The 13,545-nt window shown below is 34.4% G+C and overlaps 1 protein-coding gene across 4 annotated transcripts in view; it reads left to right on the top strand.

Annotated features, from left to right (window-relative positions):
- Window positions 1–13,545, top strand: part of CDIN1 (CDAN1 interacting nuclease 1) — a 138,323-nt gene that overhangs the window by 19,157 nt on the left and 105,621 nt on the right. For all 4 annotated transcript variants that reach the window (XM_056492667.1, XM_056492665.1, XM_056492664.1 and 1 more), the window contains exons 2-4: window positions 7,681–7,726; window positions 8,582–8,646; window positions 11,964–12,024. In XM_056492667.1, the coding sequence (XP_056348642.1) occupies window positions 7,681–7,726; window positions 8,582–8,646; window positions 11,964–12,024 (172 nt within the window). The remainder of the gene's footprint in view (window positions 1–7,680; window positions 7,727–8,581; window positions 8,647–11,963; window positions 12,025–13,545) is intronic.

Genomic DNA, 13,545 nt, shown 5'->3' with positions numbered 1-13,545 from the left:
ATATTTTTAAGTTCGAAAATTTGACCTTACGAAATAGTTTTATATTTTAATGAAAGAGATGTGAAACTTTGGTGAAATAGTGTTTACTTATGGAGGTCTCAATGTGGGTTTGGCATTGGAATAGGTTCCAAACATTCATGCAACAAACCTTGTTTAATTTCAGAAAGAAATTATATCAGAACAGTATCTTAGGCAAATTACTGTCTATTTTCACAAATTGTTTACCAAGATTATAAGACTGAAAAAATAGTTTGTTTTTGTATGGACCTGCTACTCTTCTATTGCTATGTTTTTTTAACATGTTAAGTATTTATCCACTGTTAAAGCACGATGCTGTTCTTCTCATCATAACCATATATAAATATGAATGGAAAACCAGCATTTTTTTTCTCTTTTCATGTTGGGAGATTGGTCATAAATACTTTGTAATCATTTGAATGTGGTATAGTTTTAGTTACGCTTATGTTATTGCTGTTGGGAGTCAGATTTTTGTGGTGTGGGTGAAAGAAGGTGTTATTTATCTCTGCAAAGAGCTAGCATTATTTTGGGATCATTGCCTGTATTGGTTATTTGTACTTACCACTGTAATTTATTTTTTTCACATCTGATACAGATTGTTCATAGTCTGCAGTTGTTTTAAAATATATTGGTTGTTACAAGAGACACCAAAAAATTAGGTGTCTACAGGAAGAATTGGTGTTCTGTTCTTAAAGGAACTTCTAAGTCTTCCTAAATGAAAAATCAAACAGTATCTAATACTGGCAATTTTACTCTGTCTGCTGCTAGAACTTATTGGGCAACTAGGTCAGACATTATTAAAGTTCAAGTGGCCCAGTGGGAAAAGTAATGGCCTTATGCTACTATGAATTTTAAATGCTGCCATTTCTATGTATTGCACCATCATCTGTTCTCGCACATCACTAAATTGTATAGAAGTTGTGGGACCAACCAGTGTCAAGGTCATAGAAGTGATGACTCTTCTCAAGTAGCCTTCGCTGAGCTTTGTCATACAGTTATACTCATATCACTGGCTATAGGCTGCAAAGTTGTATGCACATGCCTGAATTTAACCTTTTTATTACCATTGAATAGTGCAAGCCTGCAATGCAGGATGTCTTTCTCCTCAGAATCTTTATTTTGGGTTTTATTTTTGATCCTGCGAGAGATACGAAATTGACTTTGAGGTAAAGGCAATTTTTAGGGATCTGTTTTTAAATCTTTTGAGTTGAGCTGTTGTACAGCTTGCTGAACTGGATATCAGAGAATTTTAAAATTGACTAATGCTGTTGTTCTTCAGATGATCTTGAATTTCATCTTGATTTTAAATGCAATTGTACTAAGTCTGAAATGAGCATATCATCATGTATTTCATGTCATATATATATATATATCTATATATATATATATATATCTATCTATATCTACATACACACAGCATAACAATAACAACAATAAAGATCATGATAATAACAATAACAGTAATAATAATAATAATAATAATAATAATAATAATAATAATAATAATAATTTTTAATGGGAGTATTTCCTCTACAGAACTGTATTGACTTGGTAGTTTCCAAAGGAGTAGCTACCAATAATGCTTCATTGTATGGAAGGCTTCTTACGCAGAAATAATTAAACTGTGTTTTTTTGTATTCCAGACTTGAATTGTTGTATCTGGAAAGCTGGAAAATTGGAAAATGGCCACTTTATAGAAATTAGCATGTTGCAATTAAAGACTTAGATACTTCTGTGTTACTTAGTAACTCTAATTCAAACTCACCTATTGATTTAAAAATATTCACACAAATGTATATAGACAAGTATATTGATTTAACTTAAATTGGTAATTCACTGACTTCTGGTAAATCATTGGTAGATTTGTGAATGATGAAAGTACAGATGTTTACAGAGAAATACTCTTCTCTTTGAGAATTTGCATTCAGAGAAGTGGCCACAATCATACTAAACTACAGGAAAGATTGTAGTACAAGAGGCTACAGTGAAGAAAGATTAAAGCTGTAACTATTCTAGTGGTTAATCTACCTCCTTTGTTCCATGTTTTTCACTGCTTGGATGCATATAGGCCTAAGTTCCCAAGCTTTTGGTAGGTCTTTGGTATTCCTGAGACTTACTGGATTCTCTTGTGGAATCATTCAGACTACTAAGAAGCCTTTTGTTGTCCGGACAATCCTGACACATGGAAGAAATTCTGACAATCCACTAGTTATGTGGAAGTTGACCATCAGACTGGCATTGGGTCATTTACAGGTGTGTCTGTGATGCTTGCTGCCCACATCCTGCAGTTCTGGGAAGCCACTGAGGCTGTATACATCTGTGCATATTATGCATTTGAAACAATGCTGCTAGATCTATTTGAAGTCCATTACTGACAGGGTTTTTACAAATTAGAGTGGACTGGTTAGCATGTGATAAGCAGTATAAACATTGCTTCCTTTAGGAGTCCCTGTTCCAAATCATTTGCAGTACAGAAGACAAGAGTTTGGCTGTTTGGATTTCTTTCATGTCTTTAATAATGTAACAGGAAAAATATGTTTTAGACATATGCTCTGAAACTTCAGGATAGATGTGAGGAGAATTCCATTTTCACCGCTAATCTTTTAAATTCTTAAATATCTTTCTTTCCTTACATCAATTTTAAATCAGGCATGGCAGCACCACAGAGTTCTAGCCCTATTACTTTTATTTTAACACGCAATATTGTATCTTTAAAAGTATTTTTAAACTTACTGTACATGGAAAGAAGTTCTTTGTAGTTAAAAAAATTGATGAACTCTTGCTATCCACTTCAGAATATATCATGAAATATATGAGTAGTGCTGCATACTCACTAGAGACTGTGGAAGGAAAGAAACAATTTCTCCCCTTGAATTCCTGCTATAGCTAAGTGGCAGTCTATGTTCTTCAACAAGAAGGTTTGACACTGCAGTTTGGGATTTCACATATGACAGCTTCTGAATTTTGGAAACATATCCCCTGCCCCTACACTCAGCTTTTTAACCAATATATTTATCATTTTAATAAAGCAGAATATTCCATTATGTGAAAAGGAAACCATGAAGCTATTCTGTTTATATATAACATATTTGTCTTAGGGACTGAGCTTTGCCTCTGCTTGTCTCCACTTGTGTGAATACTTCTGGATTAAATACATATTTACTCTTTATTTGGTTTTTTGGTTTTTTGGGGGTTTTTTTGGTTTTTTTTTTTTTTTTACAGATCTCTCTAGATATTCTTCCTTTGTTCCATGGTAAAATACATTAAATGTGAAACTGATTTTTTACTCTTTATACTTGAGGCAGCAAGCGTGGAGTTAAAAATGAGAGAAAGGAAACTCATTCTAAAATGTGAAACATTAAATAAGTGGAAACTTGCTTTGCACCTACAACTCCATGTTTTCAGTAATCTCAGAAAATAAAGTAAAAAACTTTAAGTTTTATCTTATCTGTAAAGCATTCATTATTTGCAAGGGCTGATAATATAATATTTGCATAACATTTGCTAGGCTTGGATTTTCTCCTGGTGAGGCTGAAGTAAGTAGCAAATATTAAGCTGGACAGCACTCCAAATCTTGGTTGCATCTGCAATTCCATTTTGTTGAGGTGATGGTCTGGTACAATTAAATTGCTTTCATCATTACTAGCTCCTTCTTAGCCAAAGTTCTATATCTACTCAAGCTACAAAGCACTAAACTGCTTATATGAAGTAGTAACTTATCTGTTACTACTTTATCTGTGAATAATCATTGCAACACAGATTTTTTCTGAAACTCTCCACTGATTATAGCATTCCTTGTCTACCAAATTCTGAGATGCATTTGAAAAGAATGGTCTAAATTTTATTCTTATATAATAATTGACCAAAGGGCATGTTCTTTTCCCAGCACCATATCTGCAGTTTTCTTTCTAAGCTTTACTGATATCTCAGTTCTTGGAAATAATTTCTCTTATCCCTTTTTCTGGACTGACTTGCGCATCCCATTCTAAATGTAGGATTTCTGTATTAGAAATAACATTTATAATGGTAATACTGGGTTTTTTTAATGGCAAGCATCTTTTAAATCTTTAGGTGCTTGGAACCTAAAAATTATACTTTGTGTTATAAAATAAAAGTAAATTTATCTTTTAAAAATGGGCATTTTTGGCCAGTTTTAGATTTCTCAGTTTTCTGCTCAAATCCACTTATGTATTGACAAGAGCAAAAAATACATCAGGCATTCAGATGGAAGTATGCCAGTGACATCAACGCAGAGTAACAAAAGCTAAATTGGCATCATTGTGGATGCCAGTATACAAAAAAAGAGGATATCTTAAGAGCTAGGCTGGATGCTTTGAACAGAGCTCTGGTAGTTAGATTCATCTGCATTCAATTGCAGAAGAGAATATTTCCATGAAAGTTGTCACTACAGAACTTAAAAGTTTGCTTATTTCCCTGGACAATATACTTAGTTCTACAAGAGGAGTAACAAGTTAATTTATTAAATGTTTAAATGAGGTTTAAATGAGAATTATGACTTCTGGATTTTTTTTTTGTTTGTTTCAGAAAAATTAGTAATTATGTACCTTGGCTCTACAGTTGTTTCTGAACAATAGAGTCTGCTTATCACAAACATCTATATTCCTAGTCTTCAAGTAAGCCATGAGGCTTACTATATAGTTTATTCCATGAAAGGCAATAATGCAGTACTCAAATGTTATTTTGAATAAAAAACACTTTTAGTGTTACGTTTGTTTTCCTGGATAGCTCAGTGATGAATGGATTTGTCTGCTCATTTGTTGCTTTGAAATCTTGTGTAGAGGTATCAGAGAATGGATGGAGCCCTGGGAATTTTGCTGTTCCTGTAGAAGTAATGATGACTTCTGTGGTAGTATCCCTGCTGTCAGTATCAGCAGTTGTGATCATGCTATTCAAATGCATGTTCAAGACTTCTCTTCCTTCTCCAAGTACATAGTATTGTCTTTTTCAGTGCTTTCTGAAACCATGATGTTTCAGTTTTCACTCAATGGGATCTTGCAATATATTCTCCATCTGTGTTTGAGGAGCTATTTCGTTTTGCCAGGAAGTTGTCTGAATGAAATTGTAGCAAGGAAACAGTGAGTGCCAGATGAGTGGTTTTAGTGTTTAAGACAGGAACTGTGTTAACCAAAAGAAACATGGAAGCCGCCATGTGAAGATATAAATCCACTTCTCCTAGAGAAGGGGAAAGATTATCCAGTAGTAAGGTTTGAAATTCTTTGAATGGTGTTATTGAAGGAATTCTCTTTGCCCCAGTAGTAAAGTTTCTGTACTGCAATCCAGTCTATATCAAATTTGCACTGTTATTGGAATTAATTTTGTCAATATTTGTGCTAAGTCCTAAATTATCTGAATAGTTGAAAGCATAGGAGAGGAGTGTTGAACTAAATTGAAGTAGAAGGTCAAAATCCAAGGCCACCAAGTGGACAAATAAAATGGACAAGAATAAGTGAAACACTTAGTTTTGAGAATACCTTGTGAAGGTCATCAATTCCAACCATTAACCTAGCATTTCCAAGTCCTCCATTAAAGGTGGAGTGTAAAAGGAGGGAGGGAGGGATAATGGTCATAGGTTTTTTTGATGTTACTGTCACCATAGGATAATGGTAATATAAGTACAATTATCATACCTGGAATAGCCTAAAACCACAAAAATTGCTATGTCAGTGGAGGAGAACTCAAACCGGAAATCTAGTCAAATACTGTCCTGATCTGTTTTGGATTTTTTCTCACATCTATCTCTAAATTCAGTTCTACCATTATGACCATGTAAATGTACAAGGTAATAATAATTATGTGGTGAGCCATTAGGGGGCCTTATGTATCCAACTTATTTATAGCTTGCAGGTTTGGGGTTTTTTTTTAAATCAACTTGAAATATCTTAGCTTTCGTTTGTTCACCTTCCAGTTATTACATGTGCAGGTTGCAGATTGTCATAATTGGATTGTGTGCCTTTTAAAGAGACTTTGTGGTATGTAACTCCTGGCCTCTGTGTCACATGTATCTTTGAATAAATATTTATTATTTAAATACTGTTTATTTCATTTAATAGAAACTTTAATAAAAATTAAACTCTTTACTGTATTGTACTTATATTTTCTGTAATTCATTAATTTAATAAATCTGTATATTAGTCAATTTGTGTTGCTATTATTTTTCTGCAGTTTTAACATTTAGTCTCAGTGAGTACTCAGGGTGAACAGTCCCATGTGTAAAATACCAAAGATCAAGGCTCAGCTTACTGCTGTCACGCAGATGTTGCACTGGGCAGACAAGCCCAAAATACGGAGTTATGGCAAAAAGCCTGGAAGCACAGCTATGGATAAGACATGCTTGTAAGCTTTGTATACAGCACTGCATTAGTCTAGTCAGTTTGTTCCTAATTCTTCAGCTGCTTGGTTTAAAAGTAGCACTATACCATGCTGCATATACCGTCTGTTTAACTGTGATCCAACCATTGAATTTTGTGCTTCAGTGTTCCCTTTGGAAAGCGGGAGTAGGACTTCCCTATCTTAAATGGATATTTCTGCAGTGTGACAGTTGGAAGGAGAAGGGTCATTTATGTATGGAGAGAACATGTACTTTTAATGTAATTATGATATGATACTGGTGTTAAATTCACATATAAGAAATCTGACAGAAGAGTGAGACTTTAGACACTGTAGAATCTTTGAACTACCTATGCTGTGCCATAGTTGGTAAGTTCATGAAATGAAAAAATGTTAATTATTCATAATGCTTTGCTGTACCATAAAACTCGATTTATTGAGACTATAATTTGTTCAAGTTGCATGTACTAGAAAAATATATCAGGAGTAATTAGTAGTGTTCAGGATGTGATGAGGTAGATATATCCACAGAGGACAATTGAAAACAGTAGCAGTGTGGTATTGATTGCCTTTCAGAGGAAAAAAAATCTTGTCTCATTTCTAAATGTTAACAATTCAGAGAGAAAAATTCCCACTTGGGAAGAATGCTTTCCAGGTTGCTTCATTGCCAGGTGTTTGACATTGAGTGGAGCCTTAGATGAATGAAGCTTATGGCAGCTTTTGGAAATGACCGACTCCCGGGAATCTTGGCTTCCTGCTGTGAAAGTTTCCATTTTCAAAGCACATCAGTTTCAGTGGGAATGTTCCACTGGTCCCATATGCTACTTCTGACAGAGGGGGAAGTTTTTAACCTGAATATGAGACAGCTACTGAAGGAGTTCCCTTGCTGCTAACAAAATGAATTTCAATATGTTGCCAATGAACAAGCGGTGTGTTCCCAAGTGCTGATGGAATTTAACTCCATCAATTATTAATGGAAATTTCGCTTTAATTTCGTTTTTTTCTCTGTTATCTTTTAGCTTCACAACTTGTTCCTGGTAGGACTTCTGGGTTCTGAAGTTGAATCACCCAAACAATGTGCTAGTTTGGTTTGAAAATCTTGCTATATTTTCCTCCCCTCCCTCATATGCTCTCTCCTTGACCTAGCAGCAGGAAGCCTTTGTCTGAGGTGTTCATCTGGAACAACTTTTCCACACTTGTTTTCATGTTCTGTTAGATTACAGGGCAGCAGGCCTACCTTTGAAGCTCCCTTCTCTTTTGTTTCTTTGCAGTGCACTCCAGTAATTAACTTTGTCCTTCTTTTATTTGTTCCAGTCAATCGCAGTCCACTCTGCTGAGCATCTTCTCCCAGGAGTACCAGGTTAGAAGTTTTCTCCTTTGTGAGGGTTGACAGGTGCCTAATTGAATGATGAATGTCCCTTTATTTCTTTGTAATTGAACTGCCAGCTTTCTGATTGGTTTGGAGGATGTTCCTTTTTCCACATCAAGCACCGCCTGAGTCTCAGTGGATGGCTGCCAAGCCTACCCATCCATCTGTCTAATAACATCTAGCCTTTGCTTATTTGGTGGACCTGTAATAAATTATGCTAAACCATTATTATTCTGACAATAATAATTTCCCTGTGTTGCGTGGTTCCATGTGCTAAATGTTTGCTGACTTGCACTGTCAGTGCTGCTTTCCATTGCTGACAGAGATGATGATAAATGACCATTGCCAGAGTGGCAGAAGGCAAGAGAGGCAGAAAATGGAGTCATTTATCATGAGATGACAGGTGTCAGTCAAGTGGCAAGTCTCTATGGAATTACTTTTTGTAGTTTTTCAAATAAGTTGTTTTTAAGCAATGTTCTTCCTGGTTAAAAATGCCAATTGAATTGTAAAACTAGAGTGCACCAGACTTAGATGGAATTGAATTGAGGGAAAATTAATACAAAGGTTGAAAGAGAGAACAAGTTTTTCTTTGCCCTCAGCAGCCTTCGGTAAACTTATTTAGATTCAATTATTGTGACCTTACTGGCTTTTACATATGGTACATTGCAGTACAGTCTGAAGACGTTCAATTCAATAGGTAGATTGAATGTCATTTCTGTAAGGAATCTGAAAACATGGTTCACATCTATCAAAGTGTACCCAAGGATCACGTCTTTGCATAGTCACGATTTCTGTGTTTTGATCTATGACACATTTGTAAAAGTCCTTGTTTTTTCATTTTTCTAGAAACAAATCAAAAGAACACATGCCAAGCATCACACTGCTGAAGCTATCGAAACTTACTACCAAAGGTATGACCTCCCCACCCCATTTAAAACTCTCACCATAGCTACTGATTTTTATGGCAGTTGTGAGTAAATGAGCTGATGAAGCTAATTTTATATAACATTAAATTAAGAATTTGGGAACACGGAATGGTTCACTAAAAATGTTTTTCAATGGAAATTTTTCAGGATTTGGTCATTCTGATTAAGAAAGAGTTTATTTCTCTGATAGGGAATAGCAGATAAGATAGCAGATAAGGATAAGCAAATTATTTTCAGTGTATGTGATGGCATTTATTATGTATTGCCTGTAGTTTTCGATTGTTAGGATTTCTGTGTCAAGATTGATTGTACAGCAAGAGAGCTTGTTCTGTTACAGTTGCTTGTTTAAAACATTTGTGTTACATTACAAAAAGTTACATATTCATGTATTGGCAGTTAAAGCACTAATTTTTAGATCACTCCTGTTTTATCAGCAGAAGTGTCAGAAATAGTTTTTAAGGGAGGATGAAAACCTTTATGTCATTTTACAATTGTTTGCATCTTAAGCTAATAAACTGTGCTTGCTACATCTTGTAGTTTTTCTGTTAGTTCTATAGGCTTTACTAAAAATATTCCAGTGACATAATTGGGGCATAGTGATAACAGGTAAAGATGTGCAATTAAAATATTACTTTATAGACTGACATATCTGAAGAGCATGCATGGCAAGTGCATTCATACTTGCGATGTATGATATTCGTGCTTAATACTAATCTGTATGAATCAAGAAAATAAACAAAGAGCCTTCATTTGTAAACAATTAAATGTGCTTCCACTAGAGTCATGTAGTTAAAACTTAACCACAGCCTAATTATATCAGACACTTGTTTAGAATCTAGTGTGAAGTGTACTAGTTTGGGTGCTTGATTTTGGCTTTTTAGTAGTTTATTGTTCTGTAAAATTTGTACTGGATCGCATCACGCTTTTCCTAGGGTTAGTTCTCGTTTAGGAAGAATATTGGCTTAAAATTTTGTTGTGCTAATAACATGCATATACAGTACTGCTTTTAAATATATTTCAATAGCACAGCTTCAGTGAAGTGGCCTGTGGTAATTGTAACTGCTGTGTAAGTAACCCTTTTCTTAGAGTATGTATACATCACTAGTTCCAGCCTGAAACTTCAACCTGAAACATGGGACAAAATTTTGCTTTATGCAAAGCAGCAGTTGTATTGGTGTCAGTAGGGTTGTAGGTATGATTAAGTTTGTCTCACATCATGCAGGAGGATTTGGTCTCCTGTCTTCTTCTGTAGTCTGAAGTATGATAGCAGTACACAACTAATGCATTATGTATGAAGCTGTGTGGTAGTGGTAGGGAAAATCATTCTCTATGCTGTTTCTGAGTGTGTCATTTTGCAAGTGTATTTACATGGCTGAGTAAAATGCATATGTTTTAAAATCAGAGATGTTCTGGTCAATAGTTAAAAAACTCATTTCAGTCCTGTTTTAATAGATTTACTCTGTAGTATGCTTATGAGGCTACAGAAGCAGACAACTTGAGTTAGAAGCCATTTTGAAATACTTCAGGCATAAATATGACAAACATGTCTTCTCCTCTGCTTTTCTCTAGCATCCACTTTACTGCTGTAAACCCCAGTCTGGGTGCTATGCTCCTTAGTATTTCTCCCAACATACAAGCAGATAATTGTGCTGTCATTGCTTTCTTAGGTCAGAAACTACCAGGTTTTAAAGGTAGAGGTTTCCAGTGGTCCCTGTTAGGAGCAAGTGAAATAGTAAATAAAGTAAATAATAGTAAATAAAGTAAATAGTAAATAATAAATAAAGAGAAATAATAAAGTAAATAGTAAATAAAGTAAATAAGTAAATAAAGTAATAAAGTAAAATAGCAAGTAAAATAGTTGAGTAGAGTAGTTTCTTTTGCTTGGCTGCAACTAGTCTGAAACTTAGGCAAACACAAAGTACAAGAAGGATCAGCAAGTTTTCAGAGCAGTATTGTCATCAGCATGTGAGACCTGTTAGTCTGTAATGGAGTTGCCAGAAACATTAGAAATATCTGACAGAAATTTACTTCATTGTCACTGTAGTGTTGCTGTTCGATCATCTAGATGCATGTTTGAGAACATTAATCTCAAGTACATTTTCCTGATTGTGTATTTTGTGTATGATCTCTCATTTTCTTCTGTTATAAATTTTCAATGTTTAAACGTGTTTTGTGGGAGGTTTTTTATGTAGAACTGAAATAGGTTACAGCAAAAAGCTTTTTTAAATTCCTTAATTCATTAAGCTTCAGAATAACTTGCAAGCAAAAAGCCCTCTATCTAATCTTATGTGAAGGGGTTTTATAAAGGTGTGCCACCCATTCCACAGAAAGGTAAAATGATAAAGAATTTTAATGTCTGTAACTAATGAGCAGAAGAGTCTTCTGATGGATAGATAATGATAGAGCTGGAAAGGCTGTGGCCTTCTAATGATGTCAGTAATGATGTGCTATGCGAATACAGATAGGATAAACGAGCAGGTTCAAATGTTGGTAACTATTGTTCTTTTCCACATGGCTGCAAAGCACAAAGTGGCTACCAATATCATAGCTCCTTCCCACCAGCTTCTGAACACAGGTTTCAGGCTTTATTGAAATGTAAATATCAAGCAGTGAAAGTAACAGAAGTGAGGAAGGCGACATTCTGTGAAAAGATGGTCAGAAACATCATTCTGTAATACCCTCAACCAGAAACATTAAGCCATTGCCACTGATAGGATAATGACTTTCTATCAACCTTTATTGAATCCTAAATATTTATTGTTTTCTCTTTAGAATATTAATTGTTAGACTGATTTCACTAAAGCAAGACTTTAGTATTTAAGCTACTGCCCAGACAACAAAATCTGGAATAAATTTGAGAATTTAAGTTTTTGTGCATAGTAGTGAATTGAGTAAGATATACAGTGCACCTTCATAATTGAAGGTCATGTGGAACCAAAAGTATTTACTGTGAATAATAGGGTTTTATTTGTCTGTGATGCATCTTTAAGTAGTACAGATATAATTTATTTGTGTGTCATTAAGCCACATTTTAAATTTTTAAATTTTTAAAATTTGCTTGATATATTGGGCTTTTTACCACTGACTTCATTGAGATGGATTTATTTTGCAGATGAATTGCATAGGAGACAACCCTGGAGAGTTAGTGATTGCTTAAAATACTTACTTCTTAAAAGATTTCCCATTAAATACTCTGTAATGGGGTATATTCCCCCAAATGAAAAAGATTCACTAGGGATGCTGACATGTATAAACTGGCCTTTTCTTGCCACTGTGAAATTACCTGGCTTTGTCTTGTCTAGGTACCTGAATGGTGTGATGAAAAATGCAGCTGCCCCAGTATTACTGGACCTGGCCAATGAGGTAATCATCTTTCTTTTTTCTTTAATCTTCCAGTGTAAAACCTGAGGGGCATATCTATAGTGACTTTAGTGAGAAATGTAATTAACCTAAAAAAATGGTTTCAAGGCACATTAGACATTTAAAATGGTTCCCCAGTCTGTTAGTACTTAAAATAATTAGACAAAAAGCCACATTTATTAATAAATCAGTTCATGTAATTAGTCTTTTAACTTGAAGGCAAATGTGTAGGATACAGTGCATTTGTATTTTGCTGAAAATTTCAGACAGACTGCGGGTTTTTAATGCATAAACTTATTAAAAATTCTCGCATTGATTAAATGGAGTTGTATCAATTTGCTTGCTTTTAATAACAAGACCCATCTAAGTTATTACTATTTTTAGTAATAGGAAGGCTTAAAACAGATAATTTTCCTGATTCCGTTTATTTCTTTTCATATGGATTAGAGGATGGCTGATGAAAACTGCTTAAGATAAAGCACTTAAGCAGAATAAATTCCTCAGTGTATGAAAAGTTCTGTATGGATGCCATTAAAGTCTTGACAAATTTATTGATGTTGTTTATTAACTAGAATATGAATTTGCCTTCTTATACAAGGTGTTATTTGCATTAAAAACTGCTATCTTAGCAGTAGCTTAAAGCGAGATAAAAAGTTTGAATGAGTGGCAAGGAGTTTTCTAGGAAAAAAAAAAAAAGGATGAAATACCTGTTTTTGAACTCTAAAATATTTATTTACAGTAATACTAACAGTACAATAGCTGATACTCCCTGGATCTGCTTATGCAATTCTCAAAGGGATAGAATGAAATGTATGCTGTTTTGTGTTGCATTTTAATAGAAAATGTAAGAAGGAAGCAGAAAATGAGTGTTTGCATTAAAAATGATATGGCACTATGAACATTAAGTGTAGCAATAGCAGCAAGTTCTACATGTTACATTAGTAAAAAAGAATGGTTTTTCTCTCATGTACATTGCTGAAGCCAGCAAATGAGCGATTACCTATCAATTACTGGAAGGTTTTAATGGTCTGTGAAGTGTCTGTGTAACCTGATCGTACAGTTAGCATAGAGTCAAGGATTTATTTCATATTAGTGGTAATGTGTAGCTTTTTACCATCTCTGGAAAAGACAAGTCTTGAAGTACTTAGAATAGAATGTACTTTACATAAATAAGTACAATCTTGGTAAGAATTTAGGTAAACATCCCAATGGATGATATATTGCTCCCACGTTATATGGGAACTGTCATAAAAATATTTCAAGCACAGAGTAATATATCTGTTACTGGTTCTTTGTATATTTTTCCCATTGATTTAGAGATGATGCATATAATTTCTGACTCCAGTGAGCATATCTTTGTTTATATTTCACTAATGCATTTTTGCAATTCAGATCAAAGATATCTGCAGTTCAGAAATAAATAAAAATTAAATCTAAGAGAAAGGGGAGATACATAAAGAACTTACCTGCTTCTGATTTTGTAGTAGCAGGTATATCAGAAAGGCAGTGCATTTTGTGACTGCC

Source organism: Oenanthe melanoleuca, chromosome 5, assembly GCF_029582105.1.
Source record: "Oenanthe melanoleuca isolate GR-GAL-2019-014 chromosome 5, OMel1.0, whole genome shotgun sequence".
NCBI lineage: Eukaryota > Metazoa > Chordata > Aves > Passeriformes > Muscicapidae > Oenanthe > Oenanthe melanoleuca.
The sequence above is the reverse complement of the archived record's forward strand: the minus strand, read 5'-3'. Positions and strand labels throughout refer to the sequence as shown.